The following is a 22,619-nucleotide window of genomic DNA, read 5'->3' on the forward strand; positions in this document are numbered from 1 at the left end:
AGCACTGGCACACACCCCTGCTCAACCAACTGACCATTCCAGTGGCTGTAGCGTGTTTAAAAGGCAATCGAGAGACACAAGGAACATGTCGTGAGAACATAAGAAGAGACTTGCTGAATCAGACCCGTGGTCCATCTAGACCGGTATCCTGTGTCACATGGTGCTCAACCGGTTACTATGGAGGGCCAACATCAGGGCACAGAGGCCAAGGTCTTCCCCTGATGCTGCCTCCTGGCACTGGTATTCAGAGGTTGACTGCCTCTGAATGTGGAGGTCCTCTTTAGTCACCATGGCTGATAGCCACTGATAGACATGTCATTCTCAGATTCTTTCTTTCACGCTGGTTTATGATATCCTAAGACGTCTAAGCAATCTGTTTGGCTACAGTTATGCTGTGCAAGAGTTGGGGAGCCAGCCAGCAACCAGCAACAGATTCTATGGATGTTAGAGGATTAAAAGTTCTACTAAGAAAAGCAGGAAGGGCTTAGCCTCCTAAGTCGATTAAAACAAACAAAAAAAGAAGTTTCTAGACCCGCCCATCTTTGTTACTGCCCATACACCCCTCAGTCACCACTCTGACCATTTCGATCCAGCAAAAGTAATTGGAACAAATGAACATAGTTTCTAAAAGTGTACACAAGACAGTTTGTTATGTGCTTCTAAATCCAAATATACACAAAATCTGCAATTTCTTGCCACTTTCCCTACTTTGGTCTGGGTGAACTTTGCAAGGTTTGAGCCATATGAATTCCACTCTCCCTACATGAACACAATTTAAGCCATATTTTTAATGCTTTTTACAAAAAAAGGGAGGGTCAAAATTTACTATCTCAGTGTTGCAATGGCTGAACAGCGTTTGCTAAGCAGCCAGAAAATAAGTATAATTCTGTATTTGGTCTCTAATAAGACAAGACTGCTTTTGAAACCAAGCTTTGTTATTAAAGAACTACAAACACTCTTGGAAAAATTCACTTTTTTTATTCAACAGCTACTTTTTTGGGGGGGGGAATACATTATTTACTATAATTCAATTTACAAATGAACTTAGCACTGGTTCATTTAAAATGCATTACTGGGGCAAAGGTTTCTGCTGAAGGTAAAATGATGTGGATAAAATGATGCAGCGGTAAAGGTAAGATTTCCCCCCCTCCACTTCTATACTGCAAAAATCTCATCTGCCTGCTCCACATTCAGCTGATACATGATCACTGCAGTCTTTTGGCTGGGTGACATGGGCCCAATCTCCTGAACAAATAGGAGCACTAGCTGCATGTCACCTTCTGGTAACTCAGTCATACTTAAAAGACCAGAATGAAATATCGTAATATGAAAGTAGTCCAAATACCGTGATCATGGCTGAAAGCGTCAGTAAACCAAATTCTTTTCTTGGTTCCTTGAGAAACCAGTTAGCTTAGATTTATAAACAGTATTTTAAAATGTGATGCTTAAGACTCCTCTGTGAGCTTTTTACGCCTTCTTTTCAAATCGGTTATCACTGAACCCTTGTGAGAGCTTTCCAATGGAAAAATCTGTACAATCCCAATAGTTGAATGGTCTTTGACAAAAACAGATTCATCAGGGAGGGGATCGCTTTCTGTAATATGTATCCTTTCTTTTTTTGGAAGAAAAGAAAAGAAACTGTTTCGATACAGACACTTCTGAAGAAACTATGCAACGAAGCAGTCTGACAGTGGGGGTTACTGCACGTTGTATTCCCAGCGATGTATTAAGAGTTTGAAAATGTTGTATAAAACATCGCTTTAAAAGGGTTTTTGGATACCACGGCTTATAAATGGTAGGAAGACGTCTTCATAGCTAAAGGGCCCAAACAAAGTGCGAACAGTATTTTTTATAACGTTTTCACACTCTTAATACATCGCTGGGAATACAAGTGCGGTAACCCCCAGTAGCTTCCAAAGAAAAGACCCTCGACTGACAGCTATTTTCAACCATTAAAAAAAAACTGACACTAACGGAGAAGGTTTTAGATCAACCGTTTCTTTTGCATATGGCAACTTCAACATGCTTTTGGCATTCAGCTTCTATCCAAGTAGCTGTAAATATTTTTACAACTGTTGAAAGACCCAAGATAATTATAAACAAAAGTCTGAATGCAGGCGCAGATCCTTTAAGCCTCGGGGTGTTTCCAAACAATAAAAAGCCAGACTTCCCCTCCCCCACGCTTACACTAATGCCACCCCTAATTCAAACTAGCACTGCAATGTCTCATACCTACACAAAGGAAGGTGGCCTTGCTGTGGTGTGTCTTTGTGTGGGAAATGTGTGTGGCTGCTGCTTAAAAGGGGGGGGGAATCAGGGAGAATGTGCTCTTTAGCACTGGAGCTTTCAAAACTGCTTTCTGAGAACCAAATATCAAAAGCAAAAACTGTTTAGCAAAACGTTTAGGAGCAAAATATCTGAGCAAACGATTTAAGAAATGACAGGGAGAAAAGGAGGAGGAGTTGGTTTTTATATGCCGACTTTTCTCTACCACTTAAGGAAGAATCAAACCGGCTTACAATCACCTTCCCTTCCCCTCCCCACAACAGACACCCTGTGAGGTAGGTGGGGCTGAGAGAGCTGTGACTTGTCCAAGGTCGCCCAGCTGGCTCCGTGTGTAGGAGCAGGGGGGGAAATCCAGTTGGCCAGATTAGCCTCCGACGCTCATGTGTAGGAGTGGGGAATCAAACCCGGTTCTGCAGATCAGACTCCACTGCTCCAAACCACCGCTCTTAAACCCTACAACACGCTGGCTCTCAAATTAACCGTGATACACTGCGTAATGATAATGACCCCCTTTGTAAGTTCACAAAAAGGCAGGGGAGGGACCAGAAAAAGGAGCTGCATCACTCCTTGCCCTGAGACTTGCAAAAATACACAGTGCTACCAACTACAAAAGGCGTGGAAAGGCAGGTGAGCAGAGAAAAAGGGTATTGTTCTGCAACCAAGTTATTGCCGTTGGAATACAGGAGAATATACCCGCAACAGAAGGACTGCTTCTAAAAGATGTCCGTAGCACATCACTGAGATTAAAAAAAGAAAAAGAAAACAGCCATCCAGAAAAGTGCAATGCATCTCCACAAAATTATCTTTTACTGTTTAACCCGCATGAAAAGAATTGTAACATTTGCCGTTAAGAAAACATTAAGAACGGTGTAAAAAGTTGGGGGTGCTTACCAGGGCCAAGTCGTCTCGACTGCAATCCAAGGCAGCAATCATCACCTGTTCATATATTATCCAGACTAGACACAGAGACACACACAAAAATAATAAACCAGTCATATGAAATATAGGTGGAACTGGGTTTTCAAAGCAATTACTCAACTCGCAATACAAATTCGATCAACAGCATCCTCTGTTACATTCCTATAACGACGACGACTTGTTGAAACGCGAACCTGTCACAGTATTGCTCGAGATTATATATTTCGAAACTCTTAAGTTCCACAATTAGTTTTGCTTTAGCGCTGTATGAGCACTTTTAGAAACCGAACTGCACTGCAATGCCCAATTACAACTTGTGGTATCAAACAAACTAAGGCAGTGGGATTCACAGCTCCCTGGCGTTCCAAAAAGAAATTCAGTTCTTAAAGGAAACGTTTGGCCAAAGCCAGGAGTGTTACCTTTCTCCAATATGGGGAGGGGCCGTGGCTCAGTGGTAGAGCCTCAGCTTGGCATGCAGAAGGTCCCAGGTTCAATCCTCGGCATCTCCAGTTAAAGGGACTAGGCAAGTTGGTGATGTGAAAGACCTCTGCCTGAGACCCCGGAGAGCCGCTGCCAATCTGAGTAGACAATATTGACTTTGATGAACCAAGGGTCTGATTCAGTAAAGGCAGCTTCATGTTTATATGTGTGTGTGTAATATCTACTTTAAATAATTCTTTTCCCCAAATCTTCAAACTACTCCTTGAATTCAATTCCAAGATTTCATAAAAGCAGCATCTGAGAGAGAATTCAGGTAACTGAGGATCCCTCTGGATTGCAGCCTGTCTCATTCATCCACTGCTTCAGGAATACCAAGACCTGCCAATACTGCATTCCTCCATCACCTTCGCTTATGCACTGAAGTTCGCCCACTGATCAATTATGATCAAATCTGGCAATAAGAACTATTTTCAGCTGCCCTTATACTGACAGCACTTGACTCTGAAGCATACAGGCCTCTGTGTTTACCACCAATTAGAATACTATGTACAATGAAAGCTGAAAAGATCTGGGTGCCTGCAAGGGAGATCCATAAGATCCCCCTTCCCGACTGCATCACAAGTGGAAAATAAATGCAAGTCACTCTTCTTTCATCGCGTCTGTAAATGTGTGCACTGGCTCTTGCTCTTTCATTTACTTAGTGAAAATTAGATTGCCCTCTGTGGTTAACTGGAGCAGCAGCTATAAAAGCCTAGGAAAACAGAAAAACAATGAAGGACATGACAGTAGAGGACGTACCTTAAGAAGACTTTATTCACACTGCCCTCTAGAATAATGATGTATCTGCTGACTAGTAATCAAGGTGGGGGGAGCATTTAGGCTGTGGTCACACATCACAACAAGCCATCAATAAGCAGTGATATGTACAAAACCTAGCAGTAAAGCTCACACGCTTTTTGCTCCTCCCTTCTTCCACAGGGAATCCAGCCAGACACTAACTCCACAGAGAATCCACTCACCCATGAGGTATGGCTGCAGGCATGGCTCTTCAGCCAGAATTGGTTTTCCCTCCACAACCCATGATTCTAAAGCGAGACTGAATCCGGATTTAGAATGCCCGGCTCTTGCATTTGCATGTTGCAGGTAACTGGTGGTGGAAAGTGTTGTCGAGGCCCAGCTGACTTACGGCAACCCTGTAGGGTTTTCAAGGCAGGAGACAAACGGAAGTGGTCTGCCATTGCCTGCCTCTGCGAAGCAACCTTGGTATCGCTTGGTTGTCTCCTATCCAAATACTGACCAGAGCCGACCATGGAACTACCAAGGGTTTATATGAGGGATTCTTTACATGAGAACAGAGGAGGAGAAAGGTGCACACACATGGCTGATAACAAGCTAGGTTTATCCCCATCTTGGCTTGTTACGAAATCTGAACACAACTTTAGAATTCGAACCTGCAAAGTAAACTGCAGTGATAATCAGCAGGCTTACTTTCTCTATTTGAGTATATTGTCCTTTCTACCACCCAGTGAGTTTTACAATAGGGTCAGGAGCAAGGCAGTACTTATAAACCAGTTTCTTAGGCACTTCGAACTTTCACCCCCAAAACAATATTTTAATAAATAACTAAATGACTGATGTATCAATATGCAAGATCCATGTGTACTGTTTTTTCTGCAGGGGGAAAAAAGATTTCTGCGTGTATCGTAATGAGATGTTTTAGTGCCATTTTCTGGCAACTTCCCAAAAGTGAAAGTCCTCTGGATGACTATTAAAAGAAATGAGCCCGCTTCAAAAATATTCCTCCGGCTTTTTGCAAAACTTAAGCGTTATCGAGACCAAAACTTCCTAAAATTAAATAAAGAAGGGTACCCGCTTGGAACTTTTGAGCTCATTGCCAGAAATGAACTCCTCATACTGTCTGAATTAGGTTAACTGAATTATAGAAAGGAAAGAAAGAGAAAATAGAATGAGCTCATTAAAAACAAATCACTGATGCTTATTCCCTTCCTGACTACATAACGGCCTTGCTCAGCCCTCTACATCTATTTTTCTTTTTTGCCATAAAAAACCTGTGATGTTTTATCCTTTACTTATATAAAAAACGAGGTATTGCACTATTGTGACTTTCTGTTTAAACTATCCCCTTCTGGTATAGAATGCCACGTGCCAAGTTTCTGTCTAGAGAGAATTAGTATTGTGCACTTATGACTTCCCTCAAATGCAGGGATATTGTATATAATGAAAATCCAGGCACGCCCTAGACTCTCAAGCGAAACACTATAATAAAACCCACCCTAATATCGATTCCACGTAGCTGAAGTTATGGTTTCATTTCAGGAATAACATTTTCTCTCGGTTTCAAACCTCCAGCTATCCCTCAGAAGAGTGAAGACAACCTTTGAATGAAATGTGTCCAAGGGCATTAGGCCAAAGGTTTTCTCAAAAGTATTTGCACGGCTAGCGGGCCAGGGCTATACATCCTATTAGGCGTACACATCTTTCTGCCCACGCCCTTCCATTGGAAAGCAGATCAAGAGTAAAAGAACACTGGCAGATGTGGAGCTTACAAAAATAATGTGCGTACCACACCACCAGAAAAATGGAGTAAAAGTAAAATAATATGGAGGGGTCTAATAGGGGGATTAATGGGGTAATAAACAAAACCAGCTGCACAGAATAAAAAAAAGGAATGCTACAGACATGAAAGAATTTGACCTACTGTCATCGCCCAGCTTAGATGCATATTCATGAATTAACTCTTCTCCAACTTCCACTATCTGTTCACTGTTCCGGCAGTTTTCTTCCCTCCATTTCCTCATTTTGTCTCGCATCTCTGAAAGACAAACAACAAAATACCTAAGGAACACTTCTAGAACGGGTTAAGACATCTATATCTCCTTCATAACCGAGAGTTACCTTAACTGTAATGGCTTTGCAACTTCAGGATTCAAACTGTGAAAAATCACATTTGTTATGTTGTAAGGAAAACTAAACAAAATTGGTTGGAATCATGGGTTTTCAGGATACTGGGCTATTGAACCGATTGCCTGGCCTGATTTAAATGAGCTCTCAATGTATGTAGATTTGAACTCCCCAAGCATCTACTGTTACCTTCCAATGCAGATCACAAGTGATAAAGTGTGTGTGGCGACATCAAAAAACTTGTAGAAGGTAGTGATCTTTTCTATCAACAGGTTAACAACTGTGGCGCTGACTTTAGGGGGGAAAGATGCAGCAACAGACACACCCTTTCAGTCAAACAGTGAATCTTCACGCTCTGCTCCAACAACTTGTCTGCCAATCTCAAGGACATGAGACAGACAGAAACACATCTAGAGTGAATTTGGTGCCTCTCTCCCTCCATCTAGTAGTATTTTTGCTCCTTGCTTTCAAAGTTTGCACTGGGGTCAGAGGAGATCCACAAAGTTGCTGTTTTAAGTGCACACTCACTGGACTGGGGTGAAAGATCTTATTCACAGAATATGCATGCCCACTGATTTCAATGGAGATTAAAATAATAGAACCACAGAGTTGGAAGGGACCACCAGGGCCATCTAGTCCAACCACCTGCACAATGCAGGAAATTCACAACTATCTACCCCCCACCCCACCCCCAGTGACCTCTACTCTATGCCCAAAAAATGGGGGGGGGGGGACCCTCCAGGTTCCCTAGCCAATCTGGCCTGGAGGGAAATCGCTTCCTGACCCTAAAGCAGCGATCAGCATTACCCTGGGCAAATAAGAAAGGGCCACGAGAGCCAAACACTGACACAACCCTTCCTTGCCCTCCCTCTCATGATCTGCCTAAATTCACAGAATCAGCATTACTGACAGATGGCCATCTAGCCTCTGCTTAAAAACCTCCAGGGAAGGAGAGCTCACCACCTCCCAAGGAAGCCTGTTCCACTGAGGAACCGTTCTTCCAATAGAAACTCTTTTGATTTAATTTCAACCCGTTGGTTCTGGTCACACATTACTCACACATACTGCGTATATAACTGGGGGTGGGGGGACGCAGTGAAATACAAAGTCCTGGGTTTCCAGCTTTTACAATTTCAACTCCTTTCTGCTATAATATTAAGCATTTGCTTCAACAACCTTCACTACAACGCTTATATGTGGCTATTATCCATTCACTTCTGCTTCATGGCAAATCTGGCTGCATTTTACAACATCTTTGAAAAGAACTTCTTAATTCAGACAAGGAACTAGATATCTTACAAGTCCTGGAAACATACTGTTTGAGCTTTAAAATGGCTATATGAGAGAACTGCTTCATTATATCCAATATGTCAGATTTTTCTCAACAACAACCTGTGGGAATTCTCAGAGTCTTTTCGGCAGTCCTATAAACCAGACATTTCTCTACAACTATTCCCCATCCCCCATTTCAGTTTTCATCGGGGCAACACCAGTATTATGCCAACATCTTCTCCATTATTCTCTAAACAAAATACAAATCATAAATCGAGGGCGGATGCAAGCATTCAGTACTACTGCTCAAATATGACAACATTTATGAACATATTTTATAGAATTCTTTATAGGACGGCTGTTCTGAATATCTCAGCGAGTCATTTCACTTCATGAATGTTACCTCATCTTCTGTTATGAGAAGAAAGGGCCACCAGCTTATTTGTAAATATTTAATACTACTTTTATCGCATTTTCGAAACCTGCCAATTTTCAACTAATAAGCATCTCAGAGCAAATTATTTTTTAAGAATATATAAAACCAAACTGCAAGAACATGATATACACCACTAGCTGATCACTTTTTCTAAGTTGAAAAGTACCTTTCTTGAAAGATATCCAACCGGGTTCTTAAGATCACCATGTGCACTACAGACTGAGAATTCTTGTTTTCAAACTAACAACTGTAAATGAAGGAAGCATCAAGAAACAGCAAACCTAAGATCTTTTTTTTAAAGACTTCAATTCTGTTTATTATGAGCATGCTAAATTGCAAGATGACGCGCCAAGTTATTTTTAAATAAGATCTTTATTTAAACACACAATTCTGAACTTGCTGGTCTTCTTGTCACTTCAATACGTACCAGTTAACAAAACTGACAGCTTTAGATTAAACAACTTTCTATCCTCCTCTCCCACATATGCTTCTATCCACAAAGAATGAACACAGACCTCTTACAGGGGAGGAAACCCCCCCCCCACTCTGTTACTGGGCTTCATTTTATATTTTGAAAGTCAACCAAAACCACCAGTGTTACATTTCACGTGCATGAGTAAATCTAAATGGTTCCTGACGCAAGACGACCCCTAGAAATTAAAAATTAGACAGAAAAAATGTGAGTGAATAAAAATGTACTGCAGAGACTGACAGTTCAAACATGCACACACGCAATAATGGAAGTTTACTCCATTAATTTACATGGCCGCTAATAAAGTTCCCATATCAGTATAACTTGCAAAGGTAATAATGATTCAGTATCAAAGGGTGGAAGTGGAAAGTGCCGTCAAGTCGCAGGCGACCTGTAGGGTTTTCAAGGCATGAGATTAACAGGGGTGGTTTGCCACTGTCTGCCTCTGTATAGCAACCCTGGACTTCCCTGGTGGTCTCCCATCCAAGTACTAACCAGGGCTGACCCTGCTTAGCTTCAGAGATCTGACAAGATCAGGCTACCCTGGGCCATCCAGGTCAGGGCCAATATCAAAGCAGTGATGAGGGAAAAACAGGAGAAGACAGATCATGTCTGGTCACATGACTATTTGCAATAACAAAATGGCAGTGTAACCCCCAGTGATTTATGGGGATTATACTGCCCAGACCGGGTCTACAGTGGCTGCTATTCCCCTTACTTTGAGAATGCCATCTTGTTATTTTATTTCTGTTTGTATTTGTTAGGATATGGTGGTTTTAGCCGATTTTTTAATTGTTTTAAATGTTGTTGTCTGCTCTGAGCCCGGCTTGGCTGGGAATGAGGGTGGGCTATAATATTATTATTGATGATGATGATAATAATCCTAAGCACACTTTTTTGGAAGTAAGCACTACTCACTACACCCAAGTAGCACTTCCCTGTAGCCTTGCTTAGGATGGCAGTGTGGGCATTTTAAATGTCTGCCAGTCCAGGTCTATTTACTTCACATTTACTTCAAAGAGAGTCCAGCTCTCTTGGCTGGAGTTTACTCTCACGGGAAATGTCCTTAGAACTGCAGCAGAAGCAAATGGTTATAGCTGGGAAGTAATTAGACTGAGTTACTCTTCACCTCTCCTGTAGTCCTAATACTGATCCAACAATGGTGGCTTGGAAACTGCACAGACGAGGAGGAAGACAAAGCAGAACAGGCCCATTTACTCAGATTTCTTCGCACCAAATGTATAAAAGGAGTGTCCCTCACCCGCTGCAGGGCTACAGATTCCACCTACCACACACGTTCTTCCTGAACATCACATTAGTTTCCATTAACAGACTTCAGTGCTCATCCTGTAGGTACCATTAAAAGCCTCTAACAGGTATCTAAAATCGAGGGTCGGTCTGACGTTTCTTCAGATGAAAAAGGCAGCCTTTTTAGTCTCAAATAAATGAAACGGTTACCTGTGAAGCTGTTGATAAGACTGCAGATCGTGGGGGGGGGGGGGTTGAGGGTTGCTCTGGACCAACCAGATTACATAGGTTGTATTTAGGGGTGTTTTTCCCCTGGACAAAAATAAGGGAGTAGAGTAAGACCACTGTAGAAAGATCAGTACTAAGTACCAGCAGTTTTGCTTTTGATGCACATACTTTGAAATGTAATTGCAGTGGATCAAAATCATACCGATATGTCTGGTCCTAATGAGGCACAAAGGATCCAACGGGAGAGCTTACGCTCAAAAACTTTCACTTTCAGAACTGCAAATTCTAATTTTAATCTGCTGCTGTTCTACAGGTGCAGACCCTTCAGGATCCTAATGGCTTACAGAATGGCCCTTGCACCTCCAAAAAGTGACCTGAGCCTATTCCAGCTCAGTTATACCCTTTCTTTTGAGAGCCAGAGTGGTGTAGTAGTTAAGAGTGGTGATTTGTAGAAGTGGACTCGAATCAAGAGAACCCCACTCTTCCACATGAGCGGCGGACGCAAATCTGGTGAACCAGGGTGGTTTACCCACTCCTACACATGAAGCCAGCTGGGTGACCTTGGGCTAGTCACAGCTCTTAGAGCTCTCTCAGCCCTACCTACCTCACAGGGTGTCTGTTGTGGGGAGGGGAAGGGAAGCTGATGGTTAGCCGGTTTGATTCTTCCTTAAGTGGTAGAGAAAGTTGGCATATAAAAACCAACTCTTCTTCTTCTGAGATGAAGCAAGGGAACTGCTGCGCTAAGCAAAAACAGTCCAGCGTGCATTTGTTTGGCAAGTGTACCTGGGGTTACCTGCCGCTGAAATAGTGGATCTCATTACTTCTATAAAACAGTTTTAGTAATGCTTTTTTAATTGCACCAAGGTAAGTTTTGCTGCTTAAAGGAGAACATCTGGAGCTTCTGCATGCAGTTCCTTGAAATTAAGTTCCTGTGAAGTCAACAGGACTTCCGCATAAGCATGATTTGTATATACCTCTCTGTATTCACTCCCTTCAGGGATCAATGACCACATCAGCAGAAGAGAACAGAGTTCCAGTAGTGATGTGGGCGAAGGAATCCTGGAAGGGTAGCTATTGGGCAGCAGTAATAATGGAAGCTGACACTGGTGGAGGATCTTTTGTAGACAATGGCAGTGCCACTACAGCTAACCCTGGTCAGTAGTGTACAGAGGAAAGCAATGGTAAACCACTTCTGATCATCGATAACTCGAAAACCCTATGATGAGACAATCCTAAATTAAACAGGATCCAGCACTGGAAGATGGAACCCCCAGGTCGGATAGCACTCAATCAGCTACCGGAGACGGACAGGGGACAAGTACAGATAACAATATTCTTAATGAAGCAACTGGATTAAAGTCAAAAGGATGTTCAGTTCTTGACGTGAATGGATGCAAAAAGCAAGTCCAAAGCTGTTCAAAGCATATAATAGGAACATGAAACGGGAGATGTATTAATCAACGTGAGCTCGAAATCATAAAATGAGAAATAGAACATTTAAACATTGCCGTTCTGGGAGCGAGTGAACTAAAGTGGACTGCATCCGGACATTTTCAGTCAAAAAATTACAAAGTGTTTTACTCGGGAAACGACAAAAGCAGAAGAAACTGAGTTGCTCTGATGGTGAGGCAAGATGTAGCACATGCAGTCAGGGGGTATAATGCAAAGTCTGTCTGAATAATATCAGACTTCATGGAAAGCCTATCAACATAACCATCATTCAAGTTTACACCTCAACTACAGATGGTGAGGAGGAAGAAATGGAAAGCTTTGATGCAAGTGTCCAGGAAGAAATGGATCACATACCTAAACAAGATGTGCTGATAATCATAGGTGACTGGAGCACAAGACCAGGAGCTGATTGTGGTACAGACCACAAAGGTGGGAACAACACACTGAAGATCTTATACAGAACAGATGAAAGGGTAAAAATTTCCTTCAAAGAAGAAACTTTTGAAAAACAACCTACAGTTTTAGAAAGTGAAGTGAAAGCTACACTAAGAGCAACTGGGAGAAAAAAAATCACCAGAAGCAGTTGGGATATCAATAGAGCTATTCCATGTCACAGAAATGAAGTCCATCAAAATCTTGACAATAATATGCCAACAAATATGGAATACAAAACAATGGCCCACAAGCTGAAAACGCTCTCTCCAATTCTGAAAAAAAGGAGATGTCAAAGACTGCAGCAACTTTTGGAGCATTTCAAAAATTTCTCAAGCAAGAAAAGTAATGCTCAAGGTCTTACAACAAAGACTGCTACTATATATGGAATGAGAAATGCCAGATGTTCAAATTCAAAAAAGGACGAGGCACTAGAGATCATATTGCCAATTTACATTGGTTACTGGAGCATACGAGAGAATTTCAGAAGAAAATCAGCTTGTGTCTCATAGATTACAGCAAAGCTTTTGGCTGTGTGGATCATGAAAAGTTATGGTTGGTTTTAAATGAAACAAGTGTGCCACAACATCTGATTGTTTTGATGCACAACCTGTACGTGCTCTGGGACCAGAGGCTACTGTTTGAACAGAATAGGGAGAAACAGAATGGTTTCCAATTGGCAAAGGTGTCAGACAAGGATGTATATTATCTCCTTGTCTGTTCAATCGATATGCAGAACATATAATAGGGAAAGGTGCATTAGATTTAGATGAAATGGAATGAAAATTGGTGTAATATTAATAATTTGAGATATGCAGATGACACCACATTCCTCGTGGAAAATAGTGAAGACTTGAAACTACTCCCACTGAAGGTTAAAGCAGAAAGTGCCAAACCAGGGTTACAGCTGAACGTCAAAAAGACAAAAGTAATGACTACTGGGGACTTAACACAACTTTAACACTGACAATGAAGAATTGAAATTGTTCAAGATTTTCTATTCCTTGAGTCCATTATCAACCAAAAGGGAGACTGCAACCAAGAAATCAGAAGAAGATTGAGACTGGGAAGGGCAGCCATGAAGGAGCTAGAAAAGATTTTCAAGTGTATGTGTCGCTGGTGACCAAGATCACGTTAATTCATGCCATAGTATTCCTCATTACTATGTATTGATGAGAAAATTGATCAATGAAGAAAGCTGACAGGAAGAAAGTTGACTCATTTGAAATGTGGTGTTGTAGGAGAGTTTTATTGACATCATGGACTGCCAAAAAGACAAATAAGTAGGTTCAAATCAAGTATGAACTTTCCCTAGAAGCTAAAATGACCAAAGTGAAGCTAACATACTTTGGTCACATTTTCAGAAGACGGGTCACTGGAAAAGACAATAAAGCTAGGAAAAGCTGAAGACAGCAAGAAAAGAGAAAGTGGCACAATTTCAATATACAGCAATTCAAACTGGGATTAACGAGGGCAAATCACATGTAGGTCAGAATGCAAGCGCAAATGGACCTGTACCATATATATGGCCTGATGCTAGAAAATAATCACTTAACACCACTGACTGTGCACAGGAAAACCTGCTAGTAAGTACAGCTCTCCAAACTGGAAACTGAACTCAATTATAATTTTACACTCTTGTAAAAATGTATATATTACCTGATGTATTGCTACTGTTACTATGATTGACGGCGTCATTTTTATCAGACTATTTATCAGACTGCCCTGACCTGGATGGCCCAGGCTTGCCTGATCTCGTCAGATCTCAGAAGCTAAGCAGGGTCAGCCCTGGTTAGTATTTGGATGGGAGACCACCAAGGAATACCAGGGTTGCTGTGCAGAGGAAGGCACTGGCAAACCACCTCTGTTAGTCTCTTGCCATGAAAACCCCAAAAGGGGTCGCCATGAGTCGGCTGCGACTTGAAGGCACTTTACACACACACACACACACACACATTTATCAGACTATTGTTGACAACTTTATTGTAATGTTAAGACTTTTAATTTTTAAATGGTTGTAAGCCGCTCTGAGCCTGACCTAGGCGGAAAGAGTGGCCTAAAAATCCAATAAAATAAATAAAATTTGCTATACTAACAGGATAAAGAAAGCAGTGAGGACGTAACTAGGACATAACTAGAATGCTGTAATTCAGGATTCTTTTTTAAAAATATAATCATCTGAAAGATTTGTTTGCATCAAATATTATACCATTAGATGCCCAGAGCTTTGTAATTAAAGTTTTAATTCTAAGCTTCCTCCTCCTAATAATCACTTGGTCCAAGAGAAGAAAATTCCCAGCGTAAATCAGATTTTATTGTATACCAGTGATGGCGAACCTTTTAGAGACAGAGTGCCCAAACTGCAACCCAAAACCCACTTATTTATCGCCAAGTGCCAACATGGCAATTTAACCTGAATACTGAGGTTTTAATTAGCTTAAATGATTAACAATTTCCTGGTTGTTCTCCAGCATGATGTAGTGGTTAAGGTGTCAGACTAGGATCTGAGAAACCCAGGTTCAAATCCCTACTCTACCATGGAAACCACACACTTACACACACACACACGGTGTCTCTTGCTATCTATGAGGAGTGCTGTAAGGATAAAACTAAGGCTAACTAAATGAGCCACCCTTAGCTTAATGGAGAAAGAGTAGCAAAAACAATGTGAAATGGATTTTCCAGTAAGGTTTCTGAGCCTAGCTACATTATTCTGGGACTGGAATGACAGCCCCCAGAGTGCAATGACAGCCTCTGGGACTAGCAGAAGTGTTCTGTGACTTGAATGACCGGGCTGTCATTCTAATCCCAGAACACTTCTGCTAGTCCCAGGGGCTGTCACTGCACTCCTGGGGCTGTTACTGCAGTTGCAGAATCATTCTCCTAATCTCAGGGGCTATCATTCCACTCCAAGGCTGGTCATTCCAATCGCACAACACTTCTACTAGTCCTGGCAGCTGTCATTCCAGTTGCAGAGTAATGTAGCTAGGCCCAGAGACCTTAATGGAATATCTATGCCACATTTTCTTTGCAATTTTTTGTGCTGTAACCTATTTCAAAGGAGCGCATGGGCAATCCTGGCTCCCATTATCTTCAATGGGCTGTGCAGCCTCTCCCACTGTTTCAAATGGGCAGTCCTCTCATTCATTTTAATACATCCCTTTTCCCAAGCCAGCCAAGGCCAGTGCCTGCCTCTCCTGCGGGTGAGTAAAGGGCAGCTCCTGCCTCTTGCCCAGCCCAGGCTGGGTGGAAAGAAAAGGGAGAACTCTCCTCTCCCCCCACTGTCGTCAGACTGGAGGGTGAGAGACTCAAAACGGATAAAAAGAAGTATTTCTTTATACAACACATAGTTAAATTGTGGAACTCCCTTCCCCAGGATGTGGTGATGGCTGCCAACTTGGAAGGCTTGAAGAGGGGAGTGGACATGTTCATGGAGGAGAAGGGTATTCATGACTACTAGTCAAAATGGATACTAGTCATGATGCATCCCTATTCTCTCCAGGATCAGAGGAGAGAATTCCAGCCCAGGCTTGGAGGAAAGAAAATGGGGGGGGGGGAGAGAAGAGATGCACTTGGAAACACAGCAGGCTCCAGGTCGGGAAAACTACCCTCTCCCTCCAACTAAGGAAAGTAGCTTCTTCTTTCCAACCCAGGCTGGGAGGAAAGAAAAGGGGGGGGGGGAAGAGATGCACTTGAACACACCGCAGGGTCCAGGTGGGGAGAAGTACCCTCCCCCTCCAACTAAGGAAAGTTGCTGCTTCATTTGCAGCCCAGGCTGGGAGGAAAGAAATCGGGGGCGGGGGAAGAGATGCACTTGGAAACACAGCAGACTCCATCCAGGTCGGGAGAACTACCCCGGGGACTCGGGGAGGGAGGCAGACTCGGGTTAGGAGGAGCAACTTACCAACCTACCACCTCCTCTAGCGGCTAGCAAGCCAACAGTGGAGGCCAGCCATGTGCGGCCTCCATAGTCAGCAAAAGGGTTTTTGGCTGGGGAGGGGGGGAGGAAGAAGGAGGCTGGAGGGCGGCAGCTGCCTCGTGTGCCCGCAAAGGGGTTTTTGACCGGGGAGGAGGGGAGGGAGAAGGAGGCTGGAGGGTGGCAGCTGCCTCATGCTCCCGCAAAGGGGTTTTTTGGCTGAGGGGGAGGGGGAAGGGGAAGGGGGCTGGAGGGTGGCAGCCGCCTCGTGCGCCCTGCAAAGGGTTTTTTGGCTGGGGAGGGAGAGAAGGGGGTTGGAGGGCGGCAGCTGCCTCGTGCGCCCTTCAAAGGGGTTTTTGGCCGGGGAGGGGGGGGAGAGGGGAAAGACTGGGCGGCGGAGAGTCCAGGGAAGGGGGTGGGGCCTTTGAACTGCTCCACGCTGCCTGCAGGCAGCACAGAGCAGTTCAAAGCTGGCGGCGGGGAGTCCAGGGGCAGGGGCCCCGCCGCCCAGCTGAGCCTGCGTGCCAGCAGAGAGGGCGAAGCGTGCCAGAGTGGGCACGCGTGCCATAGGTTCGCCAACACGGTTGTATACTGTCCTACTCTAATAATGAACGTTCCAACAAACCAACTGCTCCGATTTTCACTTAGAGTTATGCTCCCCTCATAGCCCTCATAAAAAGAGGCTTACTAGAGGGCAATTTTAATACTTTGACTGTGAACATTATAGAAAATTATATATTCCAGTCAACTTAAAGCTAGTATTTGCTTTATATGCATCCAATTATAATATGGATTTAAGTATACTACAAGTTTGGAAATTGTAATGTTGCTTTCAGAAAGTATGGCCAATCTCCTTACACAAGATCTACATTCCTCTCAAGATGATGTGCATGAAAACGATGTGGGACTTTGTCTCCACTACATTAATAATTATAACATTTGGCATTTATAATAATGCTTACAACCCCCCTGTACAATAGTTTCAGAGGGTAGCCATGTTGGTCTGCAGTAGAACAGCTAGATTCGAGTCCAGTAGCACCTTAGTGGCCAACGAGAATCTTGGGGTATAAGCTTTCAAGAGTCAAAGGAGCTTTGACTCTCGAAAGCTTAGACCAACACTGTTACCCTGACAGAATAAGACAAACAAGGAAAACTCAAATACCCTGTCTATTGCTCCCTGAACTCTTCTAAATAAAGAGATTCCCTCCTCAAAGGCTATTTAAATTCATTTGCCAATACAGTGATAAAGAGCCTAAGGAGAAGCTGAACTGGGTGAAAGTGAGAAAGAGAAGCCTTCATTAAAGCTGGCTGTACAAACAAGAGGCAGGGCATTATCAAGGCTAGAATTCAGAATTCCCTGCGAACAGTTTACCAGTTGTAGAAATGCAGGGATGTTCTTGAGCTACTTGAATGTGCGCCAAAGTGTCGCAATACAGACATAATTAGCAGGTTTTACAACATTCCATCATTTCTATTGCTTCATCTCTAAGTTGCAACAGTATTCTGACACTACTTCCTCCTCCTTCATTTACAGATGTAATTGGGACATATTCCTGACCTCCTCAAGCAGGCCGGTCTACAAAGGGGAGCCAAACCAGAGAAGGCACAAGTACAGGCAGTTGCTGATTTTGCCCGTTTGCAGGTTGGCACCTGCAGAAGATCCCACTGTGATGAGAGATGCTGTTGTGGTGGAACACAGGGGGACGGTCTCACAGATACGAGGGTCCAAGGCCACAAAGAGCTTTATATGTGATAGCTAATACCGTAAACTGAGCCCTGTAACTGATGGGCAGCCAGTGAAGTGACTGCGTCTAGCTCCCAATAATAGCTGAGCCGTGGCATTCTGCACCAACTGGAGTTTCCAAAATTGATTTTGAGGAGGGACCAATGTACAGTGCATTGTAGTTAGCCCAGTCTCAGTGTTACTGTGGCGTGGATCCAGGTGGCCAGGTCAGCTTTTCAAGGTCAGGGGCCATCTTTCAGGCTAGGCTTGAAAAAAGTTTGAAAAAAGCCTTTTTTGCAACTAAATTAACTTGCTTGTCCAGTAATAACATTGGGTCCAGTACATCTCCAAGGCTCTTAACTGAGCCAGCTGAACTCCATCAAAAGTAGGGAGACCCGGTGTTTGCACAGGGGACTACCTTTACCTGGTAAACAACATCCCATTGGTCATTGGTTATAGGGGCAGTACATTTATTCTCCAGATTCCGGGCAACCTTAGGGAGAACATTCTTTAGAAAGAGCAGCAGCGCTGTAACAGCCCTGTTTCTGCTGGTTTCCCACTTCACCTCCATAGCTGAGGAACACAGAGCAGGGCTTGAGCTGGAGATCTTTAACTGGCATGCCGGATGGTATTAAAAGTTGCTAAGCCATCCTAGAAAATCTTAAGCATGCACCCCTATGAAGCCACCATAGCCACAAGAACACACCCTTGGAAAGTACTGAGAGGCAGATTCATGCTTTTATCCCGATGGCCACACGTGGCAAATTCTGTAAGATAATGTTTACCATTATTTGGATTTTCAGTATTTACATGTTTTAAAAAGGGAAAGGAGATGCTACCAGGGATTAGCCTCTCTCCAATTTTAAAAAAAAAGCACTCTAGAGTCACACCGGCATTGTAGTTATTGTTTATCAAGCAAATTTTAACACACCCTTCCACCAAGGATGCACATAGTTCTCCCTTCACCATTTTATTTTCATAACCACCACGTTTGGAAGGATGAGAGAGCATGATCATCCCAAAATCACCCACTGAGCTTTATGGCTGGTGTTGGGATCTGAACATGGATCTCCCAGATCCTAGGCTGACACTGTAATCACTACACTGTAGTCACTACTATCTTAAGAGCATAAGAAAGGCCATGTTGGATCAGACCAAGGCCCATCAAGTCCAGCAGTCTAGTCTGTTCACACAGTGGCCAACCAGGTGCCTCTAGGAAGCCCACAAACAAGACGACTGCAGCAGCACCATCCTGCCTGTGTTCCACAGCACCTCATTTAATAGCCATGCTCCTCTGATCCTGGAGAGAATAGGTGTGCATCATAACTAGCATTCATTTTGACTAGTGGCCATGGATAGCCCTCTCCTCCATGAACATGTCCACTCCCCTCTGAAAGCCTTCCAAGTTGGCAGCCATCGCCACATCCTGGGGCAGGGGGTTCCACAATCTTACAGCTGCTATGATCACGACTGTTTGCATAGTACCCTGCCCCCCCCCCCAAGAGGTTAAAATCAGTGTTTTTGACAGTTCAGAAGAGAAAAGAAGAACAGGATGGGAGGAAAACTGGAGGCTGGCCACGGGTTATGCAAGCAGATGCTTTTGATCCTATTTAGACTTGGCTTTGGATGGGAGGGGAGGGTTAAGAAAAAGCGGCATACGAACTCCCACCCACCTGCGTCCCTACTTCCATGCAGTCAAAGAGGATGAGAAACACGCCAGCCATGTCATCCTCAGACAGGATTTGAAGGGGGGGGGGAAACACGCGTTGACCACCCTGGCTACGGGCGGAAGTCAAAGGATGCCCACATGGCAATTATAGGGTTAACGCCTACGGAATATGCGTAACCGACGTTCGAGAATACACCCCCCCCCCGAGGGGCTCCAGGCCCTGCCAAACGCTCCTCGCTGAGGGTGAAGTTGCTGAAAAGAGAGTTTGCGTCGGAATGGGCGGGACTAAGCCAGGCGTCAAACCTACTCTCCCCCCGTCCCCCTCCCCCACCCTCCCCGTCCCCGTCCCCCTCCCGAGTTAACGGCCGCAGCGTTACCTTCCCAGGTCACGTCGTACATCTCCGACACCTTCGCCATCTTGCCGCCGCCGCGCCGGCCGCGTTCGCCCGGCTCACGTGACCCCTTCCGAGCCCCGCCCACCGCGCGCCTGCCGCTCCTCGCGCCGCCGGGGACTGGCCTGAATCTGATTGGGCGGTCAGGCGCGGTGGGCGGGCGGCGCCAGCCTCGGTGAGGCTCGCCGCGTTCTAAACTCGTCCGAGGCTGCACGTGGTTAGGGGCTGCGATGCCGAAGGGACGTCACCGGGGTGTTGTTGTTTGCAAAGGGACGCTAGCTTTTGCAGGGGGATAGGTGACTGCACGGTGACTGCCCATCCCCAACACGTGTCCTACTGCTTCACACACGTGGCCAAAAAAGTAGCACAGGTTTCCTATCAGACTAGGGTTGCCAACCACCAGGTGCTAGGCAGTGGTTCCCAACCTTTTTTTGACCAGGGACCACTAGGACTTTTTTGTTCGGTGCAGGGACCCCAAGGTTCAAAATAAAAATTGCGAGAATTTGAAAATAAACTTTAATCATAACTGGGCAAGAGTCCAGTAGCACCTTAAAGACTAACAAAAATATTTTCTGGTAGGGTATGAGCTTTCGTGAGCCACAGCTCACTTCTTCAGATACAGCTAGAACTGTTAGTTAAACATGAAACTTAGAATAATATTTGAATATATATATTTTATAATAGAGAACTTTTAATTGAAAATATTAATTTATTATGGGTTTATAACTTTGTTTCGCGGACCTTAATTTAGTTCTCGCGGACCCCTGGGGGTCCACGGACCCCTGGTTGGGAACCAGTGTGCTAGGGGGAGATCTCCTGCTGTTACAAGACTGCTCTATCCAGTCATTTCATTTCATTAACCTTTATTGGCATCCCAAAAGACAGAGATAAAACAACAATTTATCTCCAAAGGGCAATACATATAAGTTATGAGTCGGGTTAATAAAACTTTTCTTGTTCTTTTAAGAGCTCCTGTAAGAAATTCAGCCACGGTAGCCGTAATTTTAGGATTGTGATCGCTCAGGAGAAATTTGCATTTCACTTCATTACTCCTGTATCTCTTGTACTGGAGCAAAGTAAGTAGCAGTTTATCCCGCAGAGTCACATAGAAGGGGCAATCTAAAAGGATGTGGTCAATTGTATCCAACAAATTTAAACCGCATGTGCATAAGCGTTCATGTCTAGGGATCTGAAAGTATCGGCCTAAGAGCATCCTAGATGGGAATGCATTAACCCTAGCTAATAGAAAAGTGCGGCGTTGAGAAGGTATCTCTAGGTTATCTAGATACCTAGCCATTTTACCCGATCCATTATTAAGGCCTAGGGCCGCAGGAGAACAGATGGGGGGAAGAGCTGGGTTAAAATTCTGCAATTCTACATCAAGGAGACGTTGCTTGATTCTTTTGAAGATGTAAGATTCATTGGCCAGAGCAAGATTATCTAAATCAATTCCAATTTGGCAGAGTCTAGATCTAATCAATATGTCCCATGAGAAATAATGAAGTTCACTTTTCAAAAGATATAAAAGGGAATGCTCTATCCAGGCGATAGAGATCAGTTACCCCTGGAGAAAATGGCCGCTTTGGCAACTGGACTCTATGGCATTGAAGTCCCTCCCCTCTCCAAACCCCACCCTTCTCAGGCTCCACCCCAAAAACCTTCTTCCGATTGCAAAGAGGGACCTAGCAACCCTATATCAGACGTACTATATGCATTTCACTTGGGATCAGTGGTAATAATGTTTCTTTGTCTCTATAATAATATTTATTATTTTGTATATAAATTCCAGAAGGGTAGTTATGTTTCGCTGCAGAAAAGAAACAAACGGGAGGCTCAAAGCACCTTCAAGACTTTATTCCTCCATACCTCCCCTCTCTATTCTGTTCACAGAATACAGAGCCTTTTGTGTGTGTGTAGTGCCAATTGTGTCCTCCCGCCCCCCCTCAAAACACCAAAAACTTCAATGCATGCCACCCACATTAAAGTTCATAATAATTGGTTAAAACTCAGATATATCATCCTCCAATCACAGGATGGGATACTATCAGTTTACATAAATGTAATAAGTTGCATTGGTAGAGGGAAAGTATTTATTTATTTTAAACGTTTATTAGTTGCCTTTCTTCTTTACAGAGCCTTTACAGGCTTGCGTGTGTGTGTAAAATGCCGTCAAGTTGCAGCTGACTAATGGCAACCCCTTTTGGGGGTTTTTCATGGCAACAGACTAACAGAGGTGGTTTTGCCATTGCCTTCCTCTGCACAGCAAGCCTGGTATTCCTTGGTCGTCTCCCATCCAAATACTAACCAGGGCTGACCCTGCTTAGCTTCTGAGATTTGATGAGATCAGGCTAGCCTGGGCCATCCAGATCAGGACACAGTGCCTTTCAGTGGTCACTATTTTAATCAGCGGTCACCTGTTGTTTTACTATGTTTATTGTAAAGTTAGCTTTCTGGTATTAATTGTATGGCTTTATATTGTGATTTTATTGTTGTTGCCCATTCTGTGCCCGCTTTGGCTGGGGAGGGCGGGATAGAAATTTGAAGCATAAACAAATAAATGAATACAATATTCTAGCATGAACTAACATGGTGGCCTAGAGCTTTAGTGCACATAGGTTTGCCAACCTCCAGGTACTAGCTGGAGATCTGGGATTACAACTGATCTCCAGCCGATAGAGATTGGTTCACCTGGAGGAAAGGGTCGCTTTGGAAGATTGATTCTATGGCATTAAACCCCACTGAAGTTTCTCCCCTCCCCAAACCCTGCCCTCCTCAGGCTCCGCCCCCAAAATCTCCAGGTATTTCCCCACCC

At 43.8% G+C, this 22,619-nt stretch overlaps 1 protein-coding gene across 1 annotated transcript in view; it reads right to left on the reverse strand.

Annotated features, from left to right (window-relative positions):
- Nucleotides 1–19,869, reverse strand: part of EMC2 (ER membrane protein complex subunit 2) — a 53,578-nt gene extending 33,709 nt beyond the window's left edge. The window contains exons 1-3 of the mRNA XM_056854536.1: nucleotides 19,793–19,869; nucleotides 6,365–6,478; nucleotides 3,178–3,242 (exon numbers count right to left, since the gene is read on the reverse strand). Of these exons, the coding sequence (XP_056710514.1) occupies nucleotides 3,178–3,242; nucleotides 6,365–6,478; nucleotides 19,793–19,832 (219 nt within the window). The 5' untranslated portion in view covers nucleotides 19,833–19,869. The remainder of the gene's footprint in view (nucleotides 1–3,177; nucleotides 3,243–6,364; nucleotides 6,479–19,792) is intronic.
- Nucleotides 19,870–22,619: the final 2,750 nt, after the last annotated feature.

This window comes from Euleptes europaea, chromosome 8 (assembly GCF_029931775.1).
Source record: "Euleptes europaea isolate rEulEur1 chromosome 8, rEulEur1.hap1, whole genome shotgun sequence".
Taxonomy (NCBI): Eukaryota; Metazoa; Chordata; class Lepidosauria; order Squamata; family Sphaerodactylidae; genus Euleptes; species Euleptes europaea.